The 22,621-nt window shown below is 37.2% G+C and overlaps 3 protein-coding genes across 6 annotated transcripts; 1 reads left to right on the forward strand and 2 right to left on the reverse strand.

Annotated features, from left to right (window-relative positions):
* Positions 1-241: 241 nt before the first annotated feature.
* On the reverse strand, positions 242-4,488 carry mrpl12 (mitochondrial ribosomal protein L12). Of its 2 annotated transcripts, none has more exons than XM_005801480.3 (5): positions 4,300-4,488; positions 2,642-2,840; positions 2,465-2,539; positions 2,210-2,347; positions 242-1,481 (listed from the first exon to the last, which is right to left on the reverse strand). In XM_005801480.3, the coding sequence occupies exons 1-5, from the start codon at positions 4,356-4,358 to the stop codon at positions 1,365-1,367; spliced, it is 588 nt and encodes a 195-aa protein (XP_005801537.1). In that variant the 5' UTR covers positions 4,359-4,488; the 3' UTR covers positions 242-1,364. The 2 variants fall into 2 exon arrangements, with proteins under 2 accessions (XP_005801537.1, XP_023204257.1); XM_023348489.1 differs by having other exon boundaries at positions 2,642-2,855.
* A 1,224-nt stretch (positions 4,489-5,712) lies between these two features.
* LOC102229410 (methyltransferase-like 26 B) lies at positions 5,713-8,392 on the forward strand. The gene is made up of 7 exons (XM_005801479.3): positions 5,713-5,741; positions 5,818-6,020; positions 6,111-6,273; positions 6,368-6,427; positions 7,039-7,106; positions 7,566-7,644; positions 8,137-8,392. The coding sequence occupies exons 2-7, from the start codon at positions 5,821-5,823 to the stop codon at positions 8,182-8,184; spliced, it is 618 nt and encodes a 205-aa protein (XP_005801536.1). The 5' UTR covers positions 5,713-5,741; positions 5,818-5,820; the 3' UTR covers positions 8,185-8,392.
* Positions 8,393-8,648: 256 nt separating this feature from the next.
* hgs (hepatocyte growth factor-regulated tyrosine kinase substrate) lies at positions 8,649-22,101 on the reverse strand. Of its 3 annotated transcripts, none has more exons than XM_023349299.1 (20): positions 21,952-22,101; positions 19,231-19,315; positions 19,066-19,141; positions 18,541-18,633; positions 17,645-17,762; positions 17,239-17,291; positions 17,030-17,098; positions 16,773-16,897; positions 16,042-16,162; positions 14,341-14,439; positions 14,147-14,242; positions 14,002-14,040; positions 13,377-13,541; positions 13,058-13,271; positions 12,811-12,983; positions 12,590-12,730; positions 12,315-12,498; positions 11,141-11,271; positions 10,866-11,048; positions 8,649-9,897 (listed from the first exon to the last, which is right to left on the reverse strand). In XM_023349299.1, the coding sequence occupies exons 1-20, from the start codon at positions 21,986-21,988 to the stop codon at positions 9,787-9,789; spliced, it is 2,313 nt and encodes a 770-aa protein (XP_023205067.1). In that variant the 5' UTR covers positions 21,989-22,101; the 3' UTR covers positions 8,649-9,786. The 3 variants fall into 3 exon arrangements, with proteins under 3 accessions (XP_023205067.1, XP_023205068.1, XP_005801533.2); XM_023349300.1 differs by having other exon boundaries at positions 16,042-16,135; positions 17,645-17,768; XM_005801476.3 differs by having other exon boundaries at positions 17,645-17,768; positions 21,952-22,100.
* Positions 22,102-22,621: the final 520 nt, after the last annotated feature.

The raw sequence follows: 22,621 nt of genomic DNA on the forward strand, positions 1-22,621 counted from the left end.
CAGCCTGTGTTATTTACAATGCATTTAGACATTATTTAAAGATTGTGGATTACCTCCAGTTATGGACCCAGGCGCATGGCCATCTCAATAAATAAAATCATTTAGAAGTATTTTATGTGAGCACAATAATTTGAAAATTGAAAACTCATCCATTCCACAGAATGACATACATTTTTGTAACTGTGGTGTAAAGCAACAAAATTCAGTTTCTCATGAAAATCATAACAAAAACATAGAATACAAATTTAAAAAAGGACATTTAATACATAAGATACTGTGTTGTATATCCATTCAATATTTGATTTAGACATCTTTCACATGAATTACTGATGCAGATCAGTCTGTGTGACTGACCTGTGTCAGATGGCTTTACTACCCAACCAACAGACTTTGTACTTCCACTCAGCCTTTCAACACTTACATACAGCACTCCGAACAGACATTTTCTTTAGAAATAACCTTGTGTGACTTACCTTTATGTGGAGAAAATCAATGACTATTAATAAAATCCAATTTTTTTTAAAAATGCGGTCTCATGGAATATTTTAATTTTCTGATAAGCTGATTTTTGGATCAAAATTATTTGAGATTTTACCTGAACTTCAGGACTAATATTCACTTTTTGGATGAAATTCTTAAAATTAACATTTCAATGATATTCTACATTTACTACACACATTTATGTGTTTATAAAGAAAATTCTGACATGCACATTTGCACAAAAAGCATCTTGTCTTCAGCAGGATAAAATATTAAAGTTTCTTATTGGGTAAAACTGTAGTTTTCACTTACTGTGCTTCTTTAAGCACTGAGTGAACCCATCTAGAAAATACTTATGAATGTTTCAAAATGTTCAGTCTGACACAAAAACAGGACCAAGAAGCAAGTGAAATAAGAATAATTCAACTTTGATGACATTATTAAGAACTTTAATGGACTCAGCGTTGACATCCACTGCGCTAGATACATTTGGTGTTCCTTCACGTTTGTAACCAGTCTCCTACAGCTCGAACCTTTATCTGTGAACAGTTGAACATCAACACAGAGTAATGCAGCGATTCTTTTTGGCTTCCAAGCCTCTTCATTTCTGTAGCTTCCAAGCTACGCAGCACGTGAGCGCATAACCAGGGAGCGCAGCAGTCATTTGTGGAGGCTGATTCTCTGGAAAGTTCACCCCAAGTTGTACCACCCCACCTGACAATGCTAAAGGATGGGAGCATTGGAAAATGTGTTTTCTTTCCATTTCTCTTGAGATCCTCTTTTTTTCTTTTTGAGTAAAAAAAAAAAAAACAAACAAAAAAAAAATATAGATGACGGATGAAGTGCATGAACAACAAAACTCCAGAGTTGGTGGTTTCACGGCTTTACTCCAGCACCACAGTGCCACCTGCTGCTTCCAGAGCCGCTTTGAGTTTTTCTGCTTCTTCCTTGGACACGTTCGCCCGGATTTCCTGGGGAAGGGACTCCACCAGTTTCTTAGCCTGGTTAAAGGTGAGAGAGAGAAAAAAAGATTGGACTCAGGCAATCTGCAACACTGATCTGGTAGAATTAAAATATTGCACATTTTGTAGCTCTTCATGCAGTTCTCAAGATTTAGAATATAAAGAAACTAATAATATAAAAACATTGCAAATTATATTAACTGAAGAGCATCAGATTAAGACAATACATCAAAAATTTGTTAAACTGAGAGGTGCACATGTTTATTTAAATATGAGACAACCATCAGCACTGAAACAGACTTAATTTTTCTGCGACTTTTATTTTCTTTAACATTAAATCACAGGAGTCTGCAACTCACTTCTTCTTTAATTAAGCAGCATAAGATTCATTTACACATATACTGTCCATTTATGATGTTTGCCGCTGACAGATTAAATAATACAACTAACATGTTACGTATGAGTTACTTTTCCAACAAAATAAATATTTGTAGCAGTCCCAACAGCGCCTAACAAAGAAATCCAGCAATGGTTTTACTGTCCAAAAACCAATATTGTCACGTATCTCATCTAACTAAAGATCCTAATTCTATAAGCCACATGTTCATGCAAACCTGCAAAATGCAACTAGTTGTTCTGCCTTATGATCATCTACAAGAAGTTTGCTCATTTTTTACAGCTGACCAAACACCAAATAATCTTTTACACAGAAATATACAAGTGAAAACCTTCAAACAATAAAATAAACAGACAATAATTACTCTTACCTGCACCAGATTCAAGCCTTGGATGCAGTTCTTAACTTCCTTTATAAGCTTTACTTTTTCAGCTGCTTTTAACTCTGTCAGTTTTACTGTGAATTGAGTCTTTTCTTTCTTTACCGGCACCTCCTCTTCTTCTGTGGCCTGGATTCACAAGAAGGAAAACGCACAAGCAATGTCAGCCAAAATTACAACCCAGATGTTAAGATTTTAAGTCATCAGATCATGTTGTTTTATGGCAACCAGAGTCAGAGTTTGTACCTGAGCTGCAGGGACAGCAGATGCAGCCATTGCCCCCATTGGCATCATTCCAACATCTTGAATATTCAGAGTTTTCTGTAAGTAAGAATTAAAAGATCAACCCAGAAAAACGTGAGTTGGACCAAAGACTCCAGTTATCCAGGTTCATAATTGAAAAAAGGGGCTTTTTCCACAAACCTTGAGGAGCTCGTTGAGGTCTGACACCTCTAGCAAGGTCAGGCTGGCGATGTCACTGACCAGCTGTTGGATTTTCGGTGAGTACTCTTTGGGGGCTCCGTCTAGAGGGGGCATGGCTAAGGCTTCTGAAAAGGAGGTCGAACTGGTTTTCAGAAGCCGGACAGAACACAGAGCCGGTGCCTGCTGCTGAAGGTGGTGCCTGAAAAACACATGACTGCATCTGGTCATTATCTGGAGACACGACACAGATCGCTGTTCACGTCGGCGACAAATAACAGGGATTCTGCAGGAGTTTAGCTTAGGGAATATCGGCTCCAAAAGCAATTCTCATTCATTTGACGAGTTGGAAATGGGATTCTAAAGATGCTGAAATGTTGCAAGAAATTATTGCTTCTGTATTCAACGTATCATTTGAGCTGCACATTTCTTTCAGTATTATTATTAGAAGCCGAATCTTTTGAGAATCAAAATTTCCAGATTGATCAGAAGGCAGCAACTCATCTTTCAGCAGAAACAAAAAATAACAAAGACAACTTCCTTGGGATCACTCCTCTGACTTTCTGCACATTTCAAATTTGATTTGAAGGATTGTTGTTTTTTTCAGTTTTTACATTTTCTCATTCCTCTCAAATAAGTTATCGATTAAACATGTGCAACCAAGTCAACGAGTTAAGTCCACAATGTTTTAAAGCTAATATAAAAGTGTGATCAAAATTTGTAAAGAGTAGTCCAAATCTAAAAGAAAAAAAAAATCTCTGCATAAGTCTCAATTTTTGGTTATCTTTTGGTTTAAACAGAACATTTTACTTTAGCCGAACTACTTTCATTGCTTTTTTAGTTTTTGATTTTCACATTCATTCATTTTATCACACATTACTGGACATACATCATTAATTTGATCGCCTTAAAGCATTTACATTCTTGATATACTATTTCTCTTAACATTTCATTTTAACAATAATTTTGAATATATATATTAAATGTTACTTAAGCATCTTTATCAAACCTACTTTTGACACCTTAGTTTTAGTAATACTTACTTTTGAAATTACAATATTTTACAAAGTACAATTGTCTTATACATTCCTGGATACTTTCAAATATTACCTATTACATGGTAAATACGGAACTACAAGTATCTGTGGCTTCATACTAACAACTCCATTTTAAAAACAGTAGAAGGTTACCTTACATTGTTGCCAGATCTGCTCTCTCCAGGTGACTCTGTATGTTTTTTTTTGTTTTTTTTTTACTTTTAAATCTGAAATATCTGGCAACCAAATTAGCAACAAACAAACTCCAAAGAATGTCAGTAAAAGCAACCTAATGAAGACAGAAAACGGCCCATCCATCCAGAGTGGATTTTAAAGTCTGTGTTTTACAGCATCAGTAAAAATAGTAACATGATGCTGCAGCTGCAGCCAGAGAGAGAAGACATTGATCACCGGCTAACTCATCTAAAACACCTTCGCGTAACATGAAACTGGGTTTAAACTGCAGCCTAATACAGCATGCAGTATTTTGCAGTATTTCCACGACGTTAGCAGAGATAAACGCGAGATAATGTGCAATAAAAGCGGCATCAGAGACTGGCTGTCTGCCCTTGAAGAAACCCCCAGGAAGACGCAGAGATGAGCGGCGGTTCCAGGGTTACGTACCGGTGAATGTTCGCGGCGGCCCGCAACGCGGTCCGGAGGCAGCGTCTGGTGCAGTACATGCTGGCGTTAACCGGAGCTGTGGAGCCCAAAGTCCCACTGAAACAGAACAAATCGAGATGAGCACAGACGGGTCCAATTCCAGAGCCTCAACAGCACATGGCGTCCTCCCTGTGCCTGACCTACCCACAATGCATTAGATGAACTCGAGCTGTTAGCAAACTTACGGGAGCTGATAGGGGACAATGCGCGCCAACGTAATTATGGTTCTCCAAACAAAATGATCAAGACTGGTATTTAGAAGAGATATCGGAAAGACAATATAAGAGAATTTACAAGTACAAACTGGAGCAAGTAGCCAATAGCAAATGCTCTGTTCACTTGTCCAATGACAAAAAAAACAAAAAAGAAACATTATTTCAGTGTCAAAATAAAGAGAAGTTATAAGAATTTGCATTCCAGACATTATTAATTAATTATATAATTAATTTATGCTCCAGTTATTATTAGTCAAAGACAACCTTTGACTAATAATAACTAATAACCTTGATTTAAAGGAATTCAGTGTCTCTACATTTTTATTTTTTTTTTGGGGGGGGAAGTTTGTTCCAGATTAGAGAAGCATAAAAACTGAGTACTGCTTCTCCATGTTTGGATCCGGTTCTGTGGATGCAGAGTAGACCTGAGTGGTTCATAAACTAACAGAAGTATTTTTAAAATCTATTCTCTGAGCTACAGTGAGCCAGTGTAGTTGTCAAGTAGTTGTCTGATTGACTTTTTAGGCAGACTTGTGGACACTGTCGCAGTAAACACATAGGTGAGTTTCTTTAGATCTTGCTTTAAGGACATAAGTCCTTAAATCCTGGAAATATTTTTCAGCAGATAGAAGGCTGACTTTGTAATTGCCTTTATGTGTCTCTGTAGGTTCAGTGAGCCCATCACTACAACCAGATTTTGGATTTTATTTTAATTTCATGATTAATTGACATAGTTCATACAGAGAGAAGTTTTTCTTTTGCTAATAATTGTGATGTTACAAAGTGCACTTGGATTAAGTTGTCAGAAAAAAAACCCAATTTGTTTTCTATCAAACTTTTGACAACTGTCCTTTTATTAATGTTTAATACAATGTAAAAAATCACAACAGTTAATTTGTGGCTGAAAAAAATAACTTGAGCCAAATCAGTAATTTAAATGTTTAATGTAAAGCATTAAACATTGTTTTGACTTACTTAGTTGTATCACACTACTCAAACGCACCTTTGTAGTATTTATATTATTTTTTGTTCTCAATTTACGCTTGTGTCCTAGCCTTACTACCATGGGGTGGAGCGCAGAGTGAATCCTCTTAACCAGGTAATCTGTCAACCCATCTGCTGTTACAGTCCACTCTACACCAATATGTCACTTCTTAGATAAACTCTGAAAACCCACCACAAGAGAGGGTAAGATGTAACTTTGGTATAAGAGATTAATACATTTGACATAAAGATTTGACCCGTTGTTCTATCTTTCTTCCAGATCATGCTGCTGTCTCCGCAGGCAGAGAGGAACTGGGAGGGTATCTGTGAGGTGCTTGAAGACGTGCTGGACGATCAGTCTCACAAGCAGTTATTTGCTTTAGAGATCGGCTCCGGAACAGGACAGCATGTCATTCGGTTTGCACAGAAGCTACCTTTCGTTACCTGGCAGCCATCGGACATCAAAGAGGAGTGCAGAGACAGGTTTGTCTCTCACAAAAATGTACTTTTTTTGGGGGCGGGGGGTTTCCAACAAGTCATGTAAAAAGTGAAGGGATGTGTATTCATTTTCAGCATAAAGGCATATATAGCTGCAACCCATGTGAAAACTGTGCTGCAGCCAATCCTGCTGGATGCAAGCGAACCTTGGGACAAATGGGCAGGTGTTTCTCGTAACTCCTGTGATGTTATTATCGCCGTTAACCTACTGCAGTACAGCTCCTTCAAAACAGGACAGGTAGGCATCTGAAAGACCAGATGGAAATCTGCCACTCTTGACAAGCTCAGACATTTATAACCAATGTCCCTCTTACATCTAATATTTTTCCAAGGGTGTAATCAGTGGAGCAGGACAGATCCTCAAACCAAATGGCCTTTTGATAACATATGGGGTATGTTGTAAACAACTTGCTATGTTACACACTTCACATCATCAAGTTGAACATACAGTTAAAGTCAGATCATGATATTCAGTCATCATAGCTATGAATGTCGCAATCATTTGGATATTTTAATGAGCCATTTGAACCGCTTCTCATCCACACCGGTTGAGTAAAGTTTAAAAGGGAGAATCTTGTGCACAAATGTGAATTTACTTTAATCCACAGAGAGCAAAACTATGTTAATGTATTAATGGGAGAAAAAGACACATTTTTAATGTTTGTGTCAATCAGGATTATCACAATAATTTCTATTGGATAAATGTTAGAATAATGAGGAACTTTATTAGAGATTTCTATTACTTTCTTTAAATTCAGAAGTTTATATTCACTAAGATTACAGTGCCTTTAAACAATTTGAAACATCTCAGATGATTCACACTATAAGTACAATAAATCCAGACTAAGTTAAAACTTGTTTAATCAATTCCCATTTCTTTTGTTCAATTATTAAAAGCTGCTCATTATCCACTGATATGACATTTATGGTTATGATCACAATGTACAAAAACATGATCCCACAACAGGCTTTAAAAACTGACACCTTGCTAAATATTTTTCAGGTCTATGCCGTTAATGGCATCATTACACCAAGCTGTAATGAAGTTCTGGATGAAGAACTGCGGAAACTGTGAGTAAAAACTGATTCCGGTGTTTATATGTAGATGATGGAGCTGCTCAAAATATTCAGAAACATTGTTGGAAATATGTTGAGATGTTAGATGACTTCTTTGCTATTTTATTGTTGAGTGCTTTAAGAACTCGCTGAAAGTGTGAGGAATTTAGTTTTTACTTAAAGCAGAAATATCAAACAAATTTTTATTTTGGACCATATCAGTCTTGAATGTTCTCAAAGGGACGGTGTTCCAAAATGTATTTATAAAACCCATTAACAAACTGCTGAAATATTAATAAATGGCTGCCTCTACATTCGATACGTACTTCTTAAAGTTAGCTCATATTGAACATCTTTACATATTGACATCATTTAGCAGAAGACAGAAAAAAACAGATTTGATTGGCAAAAATAATATTTAAACACACAACTGTTTAAATAACAGCTACAGTAAAGCTTCATTCTGTTTTACAGGAATCCAGAGTGGGGTCTACCAGACCTTGATGTCCTGAGACAGCAGGCCTACGGAAACGGGTTGCGTTTGGAGAGAATGGTGAGAAATAATGTGCTAAAAACTCTCAATGTATTTGCTGTACAAACACCAAGATATAATTGGTAACACTTTATTTGATGAGGTGTGCATAACACTGACATGACGCTGTCATAAACATGACAAAACACCTACCATGAAGTCTTTACGAATGTCTATGACTGTTGTCATGAAGTGTCATGCGGTAAATAATGACATTTTTAAAGCAAAGTTGATTTAAAAGTTGCACTAAAAGTGCCAAATGTGCATGATTCTGTAAATAATGACACCTTAATGCAAAGTTGGCACTTTTAATGGACTTTCAATGCAACTTTGCATTAAAAGTCTCATTATTTACCGAATAACACTCCACAGCAGTCAGACATTCATAAAGACTCCTTCATGTTCATGACAGATGTTATGTCATGTTTATGATAGTGTCATGTCAGTGTTATGCACACCCCGTCAAATAAAAGTGTTGCCACATATTTTATGCATGTGAAATTTTACTTTCAGGTTGAGATGGAAGACTACTACAAATGCCTCATCTTTAGGAAACTCTGAAGATTATCCCTGTAGCCAGACATTATTTCACAAATCCACAGGACAGAGGAGCACTAAAAACAAATTCACAACCAAATTTTGGATGGAATATTATTGTGGAAATGGTCAATTTACTTACATATGTTATAAATCTGAGAACATTTTATACAGTTTAGTTTGATTGGATGTACATAATCTACCAGCATGTCATTTCCTCTCATCACTTCTGTTTTACCACACCTTTATTTTTTTACGTTTTTTTTTCGTTGTTCATTCTAAATATTGTAAAATAACTGAAAAATATAGTTTTTTGTATCGTCACATGTATTTATAAAATATTAAATGTATTGTTCATGTCTCATCTGTGTATCGCAACTTCCTTATTTAAATTTCTTTAATTTGCATTTATTTGGATGAACATGATGTAAATATAACTTGTGAATTTTTAAATCCAGGTGGGAAATAAGACAAAGTTGAAGCAAGTCGACAGTAAGAATCTGAAGTTTATTAAATATATTTTTAAAATTACTTTAAAGTCAGATCAGAACGATGGAATTAAAGATGTTCACACATGGAAACTGAAGAGATACAGAAAGTGTGATACATACATGCAGCACATTTTCATTCTATAAGCATTTCCATATTTCTAAAAAAAAAAAAAAACAACCAACAAGTACACTTGAAAAAGAGTGCCCACCTGAACTTTCTTTGCAGCTCAACTATTACACCAGAATGACCATGAATTAAATCTACACTTATTTCAGCCATGTGATGTTTTACTTGGCAACAACTGACATTTTATTAAAAAAAGGTTGCATGTCGTGGTTAAGGTTTCCAGGCTGATTTTAGTATTTGTTGGTAGCCAACAGTAAAATGCAGTTATTGAGCTATTCAACAAGGGTTAGACAACATTTCTATAGCATCCCTTTAATGCATTTAAATATAGATTTTAGAAACTATATTCAGACACTCCACAGTCCAAACTGCGCACAACAAATAAATCCCAAAATAGAAGGAACCAAATTTGTGTCCATGAGGGACACCTGGAAAACCAGATGATGGCCAGCTTTCAAAACTCAAACAGCCCTCACTTGATCCACAGCTTCTTTATCACCACAGACAGATGTTTCCTCGGTTGCTGACAAAACGGGTTGTAATATTCCACTTCCATTCCAGAAAATCTTAATTCAACGTGCTAATGATTTATTTTAGAAAAATATTAAACAAAAGAGGCTCGTCTTATTTTTTTCTAAATAGCATCATATTTTCTTATTCATGTTATCTTGAACACGACTGATTATTATTTTTGCGCTTCAGTTATTCGTTTAATAAAGAAATACTACATACACATCAGCCGAAAGATGACAGAAGATGGGGGTTGTGGGTTTTGGGGCTCTCCGTAGCAGCTTTACCCCCATATTCCCCTCACTTCATGGGGGGAAGAGGCAAGGAGAGCAGCAGTTCTGCAACATCATCACAACATTTCACTTTGCCACAACATCACAGCAAGGTGGAAGGTGGGAATTTAGTTTATATTTCCAAAGGGAAAAATCTGAGTCCAGGAAAGGGGTGTTAAAGGAAGAGAGAAGGTGTAGTGTGTGAAACTCTGCAGTGTGGGAGCTTTCAGTCGAAGGAGATGAGCTGTGCCTCTGCACTGCCGGGAACCGCATGAGGGACCTGCTGTTGTGCCTGGGGTTGCTGTTGCTGCTGCGGTGGGCCACCAGGGGGAGCAACCTAACAAGACATAAACACAAACGTAAAGAAACAGAAAGATTAGCGAGAAGACATCTTGAAATAACTTGGAGTTTTCGAATAGAAGTCGCAGGAGTGAGCTATGTTATTATGCCAGTCTGCAGGAACCACATAGTTAACGTTAAAATGTCCTTAGAGTCATACAGAGGAATTACTCGACCTAAAAAGTGCATAAGTGACCTGAAGAAAACATTTTGACAAACCAGTTTTGGATTAGCTACAAGCATCCCATCATAAATTCAGTACTTTTCATAAAATTGTTCATAAGTGTGAAGTGGATTAATAATATAATAATTGGTTTTTAACACTTTTTATTGGTAAAAATCAGAGTGAGTGATTAGCAACTGTATCCAAAGCTCTTTGTTCCGATGACCTCAAATAAAATCCAGTGGAATCAAATCCATGAAAAGAACAACAGACAAAAAAATAAATAAATAAAAAAAGTCAGACACTTTCTACTATGAAAAGAAGAATGGCAAAAAGCATGTTTCTAAATGAGCAAAGCTGGAAGACATACCACCAAATAGATGCTGCTAAAACTTCAGCAAAAGGTGTTTTTACAAATCAGTGACGCAGTTTAAACAAACTCATTTCAGAGTTTTACTTATATAACATATCCTTTTCTTTTTATTTTTCTATTAGGCACAGCTTCAAATAAAATGCATCTCCATTCCCCAAAATACTATGACAAAAAATAAATAGTTTTGCAAAGCACGGTATAACTCTTGGCACTGCTCTGACCCCTCTCTACCAGGAGATGGCGTCTTGGTAGGTTGCTCTTTCTGATCTTTTTCTCCATGTTTAATGTAATCCTCTCAGACGAGGAAGTTTCCATCCCAACGACTGGAACTTCCTGGTTTAACCGTTTAACAGCTTGGGTACCGTCACAGCTCTCAAAGTGAATGTAGTTAATGAACATTTAGTAAAGAATATACCAATATTTAACCGACCTGCTGGTACATGGGTTGCTGTCCCGGCATGTAGGGCTGTTGTGGGGCCATGTTGGGGTCCTGCCCTGGCAACGCTGAGATCATGTTCTGCATGTTGTACGGTTGGTAACTCATGTAGGCCATCCCGTTGGTGGGAGCCGCCTGCGACATGGGGGGGATGCTTTGGGCTTGGGAGACCACATTCTGCATACAACATAGAACAGTAAGGTGTCATCACTTTAAGCGGGCCGGTTTTAGTTCTAAATGATCAAACATTCGGATGGAGGCATTTGCACCTGGTAGGCCTGAGTGGGCGTGGGCTGATAGTTGGAGTAGGGTGGGCTGGTTGTGGGCGGGGCCTGGCCTGGAGGAGGCTGTCCGTTGGTGCCTGCAGGCTGGTACATATATGCACTTACCATGTTGGGATCTGGCAAAAAAAAAAAATAAATAGTCACACACATTAAAATGTTACAACTTCGGTGGGTATGATTATTGACCTTAAAACACCATCATTTTCATCAAGAAATATATGCATAACAGCACTTATGGTTCATGATGAGGGAAGATCGTCAAGCTCAACAATTATTAGAAAAAATAAAAAGCAAGTTTTCCAACAATATGTAAATATACAGCCCTTCCAACATGGTGGTAATAGATAACAAAAACATAGACAAGCGTTTCTAAAATTATTATCTTCATCACATCTTACCGGATCGTAATGATCCTCACCCTCAGCTGGTACTAATGAGCCACAGTTTGCAGATGTTGCCAGATGTAACAAACACAATTCTTTCTTGCGCAACAAGCTAATAAGCAAACTTATTAATAAATTTGAACATTGGAGAGCAACTTTTTATCGACTTCAACTGGCAGTGAATAAAAGATTTAACCTTCCCAAATGAAGTTTATAAAAGCTTGTGAAAATAAGAGACTCAGTACTACACATGTTGGAATATTACACTTTGGGCTTTTACAATAAAATAGACGCTTCAGAATGTCATAGGTTATAATAATCTCCACAACAGGAATGGAAATAAATTGGTAATGAAAAAGTGATTAAGAAGGCCTTTCAGAATAAAGTTTACTTATAAAGGCATGCTCCACATTCCTCTTGGATTATTAGATGACGAGTTTCAAAAACATCTAAAGCTGAAACACAAATTGATCTCACTATAGACAGGACTCCTTTCCATAAGGAATATGAAGTAGATCTTTATCACAGCACATTTAAACACATTTTAATAACCATGGCAGAGGTTGGAACTCTGTGTTTCAACCACTGATGGTGGACGAGCAGAATAAAAGCAGTGTTGACATATTTATCACACTGCTGGGTTCAGAGGTCAAGATGTTCTGTGCAGCTGGTGTCAGTAGACAATTTACTGTAGCGTAATTTCAAAGAATCCTGTTTTTATGAATTAACTGGGAACAAACCGTAAACATAACAGATTTTCTGGTGAAACTAGAGACCTGTTGGAGCAGGGGGCATGGCCTGGTACTGTCCCGGTGCAACCTGCCCCGGCTGATTCATGTACATATTGTGCATAGGCGAGCCCTCCACAGAACCAGCGGGGCTGAAGGTGCCAGGGTAGCTGGGTGGACCACCAGGCTGGTATACCACCCCTCCAGCGACATTAGGAGGCAAAGACTGCATCTGCATAACAGAATAAAAAATATTTTATGAAAAAAGGTTGGATTTGTTTGTCAGGAGAAGTGTCCTTTTATTGGACTGAAGCAATGAGTACCTGGGCATAAGGCAGAGAGAAAGCAGGCATCTGGGCTCTCATCTGGATCGTGTGTTTCTGCTGCTCCAAACGCATCTGCCTCTCCTTCTCCTGCTCCTGGAGGCGCTGAATGGCCAGCTGCCTCTGCATCTCCAGGTACTCCTTAAGGTCAAGTAAACATGTTAGAATGGTAATGAATATTACAACAACACATCTGTTATTAGTGGGAAAAAAAACATTACCTGCTTTTTCTGCCTCATGATCTCCAACTTCTGTGCCAGCTGGATCTGCCTTTGCCTCTCTGCCTCCTCTGCAGCTCTGCGCAGCTTCTCCCTGTGTTCGTCACGGAGCGCGTTGAGGGCGGCCCGGGCGTCGCGCACCTGCGCCAACTTGTCCTGCAGCCCCTCATAGTACACTGACAACATTCAGGACATCACAGTTCAGGGACTGGACATAAGACAGAAAGACATTCACAAAGCAGAAACTCACATCGCTTTTCGTCCAGCTGGTTCAGGATGTCCAGCAGCTGAGGATGCATGTTGTTGATGGACTGGAAGAGGGACAGCACGGCGCTGTCGTTGGTAATGCTGCGTCCACGCATGTGGTTGCTCTTCATGCGGTTGAGGAACGTAGTGACAGCGTTCTGCAGAGCCTTGAGAAACTGCTCATGGTTCTCCTCCGACTCGCCGTTCTGGTATGGTTGCTGAGGAAGCGGTAACAGAGAAGACATGAGCGGGGAGCTGATGCTTCAACAGACCCAGGTCAGTTTAACGTTGTGTCTGGACGTCCGTGTAAAATTTGGACATACCTCGACTATGCTGACGGGCTGGACAGGGACGTGACTTTCAACAGGCTGGCTGATTGGTGGAAGGGGCTCAGCCAGTGACACGGGAGCAGGAGCTGAGGGGGTGGGACTCTTCCGAGCGTCTTCCTGCTTCTTTTCCCAGTACGTTCTATTCAGGTAGCGTGCCAACTACAATTAAAAGACAATTAAAAATTAAAAGTGGGGTAACACTTAATTTGATGGGTTGTGAATAAGACTGTCATGACACCATCATGAACATGACATAACACCTGTCAAGAACATGAGTAAGTCTTCATGAATATTTATGACTATTGTCATAAAGCGTCATTCAGTAAATCATGACACTTTTAATACAAAGTTGACATTATTCAAAATGTCTTTTTTATGACAACTTGACATTAACCAAGAAATCATGATCTGACATAAATTGTTATAAAAGTATTACTGATTAAACTTTAAAAATTACATAGCTTTATGTTATTAAACCTAAAGTTTAATCAGTAATACTTTTATAACAAATTTATGTTGGATTCACAACCAGTCAAATAAAGTGTTGACAAAAGTGGCAACTACTTCAGTGATAATATCAATAAATTAATTCAAATTCAAGACATTGTGCTGAACGTACCTCAGGGTCTACTTCTTCGGCAGACGGAGCAGAGGAGTTCTGCAACACACAAATGTTTAAAAGTGATCCATAAGGAAACGTATTTATAAAGTACGTGATGTGTAGTCATATTTTTTATGAATATGACACTAATGTTTATTATTACCACTGGAGAAGTGTAAAGGGTGCTGACTGGAGGTGCTGAGGAGGTCACTGGGGTAGGATCAGCTTTGGGATACATCGAGTATGAGTTCTTATGTCTCTGCAAGTGACCAAATGAGTTAGTTGTTTTTTTTTTCCCCCCATCTGACAAACTGGTATTAAATCATCTAGTCACTCAGCTGTGCAACTCTAACCCACCATTCTCTCCTTCTCTTCTGCCTCGCTTTGGGAAAGAGCAATAGCCAGCTGCAGCTCCTCCTCCTCCTGCAGAGCTGCTTCATCTCTCTTTGGAGGCATCTGGTCAGAAACAGAGGCAAGAAAGACATCCAAAGATAAGAGACTCAATACTCCAGGATGAAGAAACAGATATAGTCACACAATTAGTCTACAAGGCAAATAAAAGTATGTAAAAAAAATTAACAAATTCATCTTTTGCTGTAGAATCATAACCTCACAATTTTGAAAAATTCAACCTTGAAATCAAGTACATGTACTTGATTTCATGTACATGTACTTGAAATTTCATTCAAATCATGTACTTGATTTAAATCAAGAATGTCCTTAGATTTAAATCTAAGTACATGATTCAAATCATGTACTTAGATTTAAATCAAGTACATGATTCAAATCATGTACTTAGATTTAAATCAAGTACATGATTCAAATCATGTACTTAGATTTAGACTAAATCATGTATTTAGTCTTTTGGTTTTTTTAAAACTAAATATTTATTTAGTAGAAGTTACTGGTGGCACAATTATTGGTACTACTGTTTTGTAAAAAATAAAAATAAAAATTTGCCAACTTGTTTTAGTTTTATTCAGTTTTCTTATATTGGCCCCCAGATTTGCAGTCGAACTCTTATGATTCGTGAGACAAAGCGCTCTAGCAGAGTTCCCAATATCTTCTGGAGCAGAAACAGGTCCACTGCACCCCAGGACCACCACCATATTTAACAGTGAGCATCAGGTGCCCTGAGTTTAGGTGGCCAAAAGCCAAGTCTTCTCACTAAAATATGTAGTTCCTGTTTGGAAACCCCACACATTTAGTTTTCTGATGGTAGGCCAGAAAAAAGCTTTTCTTCTGATCAATTGTGCACTAACCCCTTGTTGCTTGTGGCTGGTATGGCCTGCAAAACAACCCAATTACATGTCTGGTTGCTATTGAGAAAACTGCAATGTAAATTTTGAAGACTGTTATTTACCTCCTTCACCATTCTAATTGTTGTGTTTAGCAGCAAGATGAATTTGAATCCTGGCCTGGCCACACGACTAAAAGCAGTGGGCCTTTGAGTTGTGTCATATTTAGAAAAAAGGGAAACGCAAATCCCAGGATTATTAATTACAAGTTCTTGAAATTGTTGACTGACTTCAAAATATAAAGACAGAATAAAAATGGATTCAAAAAGTGTTTACAGAACCCCTAAAAAATACCAAATATGACCCAGGATTGATTAATGACTAATATGCCTAATAAATAGCTACATTGTTAGAAGTACATACAATTTTATAACAAAGACAAATTATACATTTGAAAACTTTTTACAAATTTATCCCAAGAAAACTTTGGGCCAAAGATGTTAAAAGATGCTTCTCTGTATGTCTCTTTACTAAATTTAAGTATGAACTTAAAACCTAAATGACAATTTCACACGCAACTCAAACAGGTCCACTTAAAATTATCCAGTTGATTTTAGATGAAATAAGCAATAATTGTACCGCCAGTCATTTTGTTAATAAATATTTATTAAGATGCGTTTCTTTCTCCATTGAACAAATCTACTCAAATTAGAGGATGGATTTTTCTGAACTCATCAGTTTAAGATTATGCTACTATAATATATTATCTATTTACTTTGAAGCTCTTGTACATATTTCTCAGATTGAAGTAAGTAAATACCTGAGACTGTTGGGACAGTGGGCTGGTCAGATACTCTGGAGGCAGGTCAGTCGAGCTTGAGGAGGAGGAGGAAGGGGCTTTACCTTCGGCTTTCCTAAGTGGAGGAGAGAGGGAGGGGTGGCTGGTGAGGAAAAGGGGTTCAGGGAGGACAAACAACTTTGTGAATTAGAGAAGAGCATGCTGATGCAAACACCTGTGACTCTCCAGACACAAAACAAGCAACAATGAGCACTAGCAGGATATATTTACATAATTATTAAATTATTAGTTAAAAGACATCTACAGGTTACAGTTCACTTCAAAACATTATTATCTGTGCATTACTGAATTCAGAAACAGTACATTGTCGACATTTACATGTGGTGTTGTTGGAGTTACTGACACAAAAATCTGAGGAAAAGCCTCAAAATGGATTTTTAAAAAAAGGATTTTTTTTTTTTTCATAAAATAACAACAACAACAAAAAGTCAGTGACATTCACACAACTACAAAATATTACCAGAAGCTCAGAAACATGGCTGGTTGTTTACTGCTTACATGGAAACACTGCTGTCATCATATTCTGAAGCTGCAAGTAATATTTGCCTACATTTTCATATCTTGTTTTAGAGATTAATGGGCTTTTTGTATCCAGGGTGGGGACAAAAAGTTTTCTGCATATTTGTAATATCTCTGCCAGACTTTAGTTTCATATTCAAAGACACTCGTGCACTTTGGTCAGGGAAACTCACTTGTTTAGCTGCTCAAAGCAGGGCTCACACACACGCACTTCCTTCTCAATGCCAAACTTTGGAATGGTGGAATACTTAGATGAACATTTCCCACAGAAAATCTGCCCACAGGCTCGACAATGGTGCTGGAAAGGAGCAGAAGTCCAAGTAAATCCTGAGCTGCAGCTTTAAGCAGTCAACCAGACAAACGGCTTTGATGTAAGAAAGAAAAACCATAAAATCTTCATGTGGCCCAGTTAGGAGGAAGCCCAGCCCACCTTTCTGGTCATTACTCCAAACTGAACTCTGCACCTGTGACACTCCTCAGCGTCAACCCAGTCAGGGGCCTGCAGAAGGTGAATATGAAGTATTAGATAAGGTGAAACATACATATTTCTTTATTTCAATCCATCAATAAGAGTCTGTTTTTTTATCATTTTTAAAAAAGCACTAAATTAGTCATTAAAACAGTATAAAAAAATCTCACTCTCTCAGCTGCAAACATGGCATCACTCTCCTTAAACTCAGGAAATACATGACCTATATTTAAGAAAAAGCAGTTTAGAGTACAAAATGTATGCAATTCAAGAAGAGTTTCATTTCAGGAGAGATAAGTCATACAAGCACTTATATCACAGGTGTCAAACTCCAGTCCTCAAGGGCCGCTGTCCTGCAGTTTTTAGATGTGCCACAGGTACAAAACACTGAAATGAAATGGCTTAATTACCTCCTCTTTGTGTAGATCAGTTCTCCAGAGCCTTAATGACCTAATTATTCTATTCAGGTGTGGTGCAGCAGAGGCACATCTAAAGGTTGCAGGACACCGGCCCTTGAGGACTGGAGTTTGACACCCCTGACTTATATAGTTATAAATACAGCTTCTGAACACTTACCTTCCACTTTTAAGATCTGGTAGGTGTCTTGAACCACCTTGTATTTGGGTTCGTTTCGGAAAGCATGAGCCCAGGCTTGGATCAAGTAAAGAATCTTGTTTCTGACATTTGGTTCTGTCTGTTTCTGATGGCAATAGAATAAGTCACAGTCAACAAGGAGCCTTAACACATTTGAAGTGAACCTTTTTCTTTTTTTTTTTAAATAAAAACATTTGTTGTCATAACAAGCCAAATGAATTCAACAGCATTTAGTGAGGCCATAAGAAATAAGGGAGAAATTCCCCTGCTGGTTTCGTGATGTGAAAACACTCATGTCACAAGACAATTACCTCAGCAGGAAGTCGTAAGAAGAATGTGCTTAAAAATCTAGTCACATGATGCAGTGTGAACCAATCAGATATTGCTGGCTCATGCTGCAACACGTGCAGCAGCAGGAGAGCAATGGGCACTGATTGAGTCAGATAAAAGGGTGAGAAAGGGACACAACTTCCTGAGAAACCAAAACTGCTCTTTCCTAATTTCTCAAAAATGTTTTAATTGTTATTTAAACATGGAGAGTGGAGACGTAATGTAAAGTTGCACAGAAATATTTTTAGTCAAAAGGTCAAATATCTATTACTTCCAGCTACTAATGAATAATAATTTTCCCTTGGGGATCAATAAAGTATATTCCATTCTATTCTATATGAGAATTATATAGTGACACTGAGCTCGACTCCAGAAAAATGTCTATAATAAAAGCAATAAACTCTTCAAAATAGAATGCTGTCATTCTATATGTCAAACTGCATAATTTGGTTAAGTTAAATAAGAGGTTAAAGTTGAGTGAAAATTTTAAGACAATTGAAACAGGACAGAAGACATTTAAATTGTTTTAAAACTCAGAAGAAGACCACCTTAAATAGATCCTTCAGTTCTTCCATGGTTTGTTTACTTGCGACCTCATCGTGGATCGTCTGACCGCAGTTCTTCACCACCGACTCCAGAACCTGAAGAGAGACGGCCATTTTCCTAAATGTAATCCTTCACACTGTTAACCCCACAATGTGATCAGTGCAACATAATGGTATATACCAAATAGCCTCTCATTCTCATGTTTATTATTTCAATTCCCCAAAATTTTCTATTCTGTTTTGTTTTTCATAGCTTTGGAGTATAGCAGCTGACAAACATCTGAAGGCTTTCTGTCACTATGTTTAAAATAGTTGCAAAAACTACAAACAAATGAAAAAGTACACAATTCTAGTAGAAATGCCATCTTTACAAATCCATATTCAAACTCCTGTATAACAACACAAAAAAGTAAAACATGAAATGTGCTTTTTTATGGTTGATTAAAATGAATAAAATGGGGATTTTAAAAACTTTATAAAGTTCCCCTCATGATCAAATTTCTAATTTTCCCCCTTGTAGCTTCTTACCTCAAGTGCATAGAGCGCCACATGGGGATTTTTGTCATTCAGTTTCTTCTTAATGGCAGCAATAGCATATTTAGCTCTTCAGGGAGACAAAACGTTTACTGTTACATTTAAAAGTCAAATATACTAAACATATGATAGTTAAGGATATCAGACTAAAAGACTCACTGTGTGTCTCCTTGCCGAATAAGATCACAGATCTGAAGAATAGACTCCCAGTCAGTCTCCAGAAGCAGCTGACTGGTTGCTTTCTCTGCAAGCAGCAAAAATTATTCACTATTCAATGATCCAAAAGATTTGGAAAACACAGTTTAACAATTTCAACAGCATACTTTGCCATTTATCATTCAGATAATATCAACTTTTATCCATCTGTCACTAAAAAACCTTTGCATTTTAAAACCTTGTGTGAACCCGATTGGTGAGATTTAAAAATACCTGGTGGTCAGATTAGTCTGGAGGAAATTTTAGCCTATATCTGTGGCAAACAGAAAGTCGTTTTCTTTCCTCAAATGGACAGTTTTCTTTTTAACACTGACCCACAGCTGGATTGGTTTCAGATTACAGTCCTGTACATAATTATAACTGTTGCTTTTTGACCCACATTATTTAAAACATTCAGCTGACAGATGTCCTCTAACTTTCCTTTAGAATTCAAACTTCAACACCTTTACTTTTGGCTGCCAAATTAATTCAGGACTTTCTTCATTGCAAGACTTTTGAAACTTCATTTGCAAGTGTGAGAGACCTCTAGTACAGTAGAAGTTAGCCTGGGTATCTTTATGATCGCGCTGGCAACTACAGACTTTGTGCTTCAGGCGACATACTTTGTTCAACCAGAATGGTTGAAGAAAGGTTAACATAACCTTGGAATTTCTTTTATTTATTAATATTTATTAACAATTTAGTTAAATATTCTTCACCATTTTAGAGATGCTTTTATACATGATTCAGTTTATTGACTTTTGATGGACAAAAAAAGCTGTTCACAACAGGACCTTTTGCAGGGACCATATTTCATACCCACTTATGATCTATACTCTGTCAACAGGAAATGTGGGTTATGTGACTTTAAATATCATCTACCTGCAGCAGATTACATAGTCATTTTTGACCAAGGATCATAATATCTCATACTTAACAAGAAACTAAATAAGAATCTAAGCCATAATTAATGAAAATAATGAGGATTATGCAGAAAATAATGTATAACTGAATTAAATTGTGATTATTTATCCACAGAATTCACTGAAATACTAAAACAGCAAAATAATTAAACTGACAGAGAAATTGTTTCTTGAAAAAGAAATGGTTTCCCCCCTCAGCATTATAGTCAAAACATTTTATTAAGACGGGATTTTCATCAGTTGGTCTTCAAAATTACAGTTACTAATCACCAAGTTGCTCAGGATGTCTGCAGTATTAGAGATAACTAACAGGCTACAAAATAAACTAATCAGGGACAATTTCCAGACCAAATCCCTGTGGCATTCCAAATAATCCCCATTTTCATATGAATTAAAATAAATGAGGCCTTGTAGAATGAAACTGTAGGTTTGTGTTGTCTTGATTGGCTCCGAGTTGAATTCTGTGGCTTTCACACCAATATCGTTATGCGTTAAATTTTACACAATTTTTCTGTATATTTTCAACTAGGGCAACACAATATAAGAAAAATCTCAATACTGATATATTATTACATATTTTGATGGTGATTTCAATGGTAAATACATATTGTAGACACTCCTCTGTTTCTCACTCAACAATATTGTGCTTCCAACTCTCTGTAGGCTCAAGGCTCCACCTTAATAGCTAAATAGATGACTGAAATGCAGATTACAAATACCTGACAATTAGAATATAAAAGTCAACAAATATATTATTTAAGTTATTTGTGATATTAATGTTGCACTGACTGGTATTGGAATGATAATATATTTCCAATGTATTTTGCTGCCCACGTTTTGATATACCGCTATTAAAAAATACCATCTTTAATCCCTTTGCCAGAATCCTTTTAAGTTTAGCAGTGCTACCAGCCCCCACATTCGACTAGTACGGTTTTGTTACTTGCTGTGTTTTGAATTTGGGGATAGGTATGGCAAAAGAAAAGCAGCAGGTCGACGTCGATGAACCAGCAATAACATAATGAAAAAATAGAATTTGTTTATTTCCTTTGGGGTGAACTCCCAAGTTTCCCCAAAGGAACTTGGGAGTTTTCTCGTCACTAAAAAATACAAATTTGTACCTGTATCATTTTAATTTCTCCAACTGACTTAATCCAAGAAAATCATTTTTAATTTATGACTTTTTGATCATCTCAAATGAATGGATGTAGAATTAGACTCTTACCATGTTACCGTCACTAACCTACTACATTGAGAAGAGAGTCTATAAATACTGTTTACACATTCGTTTCCAATTATATCACGCTAGCAGCTACTCAATGGACCTGTTGTAATCTCTAAAAAGAATACACTTTAACCAGTTATATAAATGACAACCTTACAATTAGATTTTTCCCGTCTATTTTGACATGTAAAGAACTGCAAAGTAGGTGTCAGCAATGATTTAACTGTTAGCTTATATACTTCCGTTAAATAGACATAAACACATCCGCGGAAACTGCGGATTTACCTTAACCTCAGTTTCCGCGACTCGAGAACATCGCGTTTGAATAGACAGCATAAACTGCATCTCCAAACTTATCCAGTTGTTTTAATAAATTAAGCGAGTCTGTCAGGGCCTCCGAACAATAGCAAGCTAAAAGAAGCTAGCTGGCCTTAGAGCCACAGCCCTGTCAAAACAATATGCTGTAAAACATCGCACTTTCAGACACACGGTTGAATAAAAGCTGACAACCATTAGAGGAATATGGTGTGAACTCACCTAGAAGCCTCTCAAAAGTGCCTCCACCTTTACCCATTGTCAATTCCGTTTCTAAAAGTGACCGACGAGGCGCTTCGTTTGACCAGCGGATCCTGATATTTTCACCCACCGCTGCGGTTAGCCCGTTAGCTTATCTGTTAGCCACCGCGTACAGCTGTGTTTTAGTCACAACTCTTCCTGCTTCTCACGGCGACAGCCATTGGGCGTCTCCCCCTAGCGACGAAACGATGAAATCACAAGAGAAGTACATTTGTAGTGGAATGGGTGATCAACATTTTATTATTTCACGTTAAAACAAAATACAAAACTGTTATTCAACATCGATAGTTCCCCAATAAAAGAAAAATTGCTGTTTAGTCAGCAGTTTAAATGATTAAGACTGTTTCAAATTTTGCTTTAACTATTTTAAATGTTAAAATAGTTAAAGCAGACAGATTTTTGTGTAATGCACAGATTACGACAGTTTCTAGCTAAAATATTCATACTTCTTGGATTTTCATTTATATAGTAGATTTAAAGCAACAGCTGCAATACGGATAAAATGAGATAGTTCTTTAGTAAGAACTATTACACAATTAGAATGGACACATCTCATTATGATTAAAAGCTAAGTAATAAAATTTAGTTTTCAAATGGTTTTCAAAAATGTCTAATGTTGGGGAGGAATTGA

Source organism: Xiphophorus maculatus, chromosome 16 (assembly GCF_002775205.1).
Source record: "Xiphophorus maculatus strain JP 163 A chromosome 16, X_maculatus-5.0-male, whole genome shotgun sequence".
Lineage (NCBI taxonomy): Eukaryota > Metazoa > Chordata > Actinopteri > Cyprinodontiformes > Poeciliidae > Xiphophorus > Xiphophorus maculatus.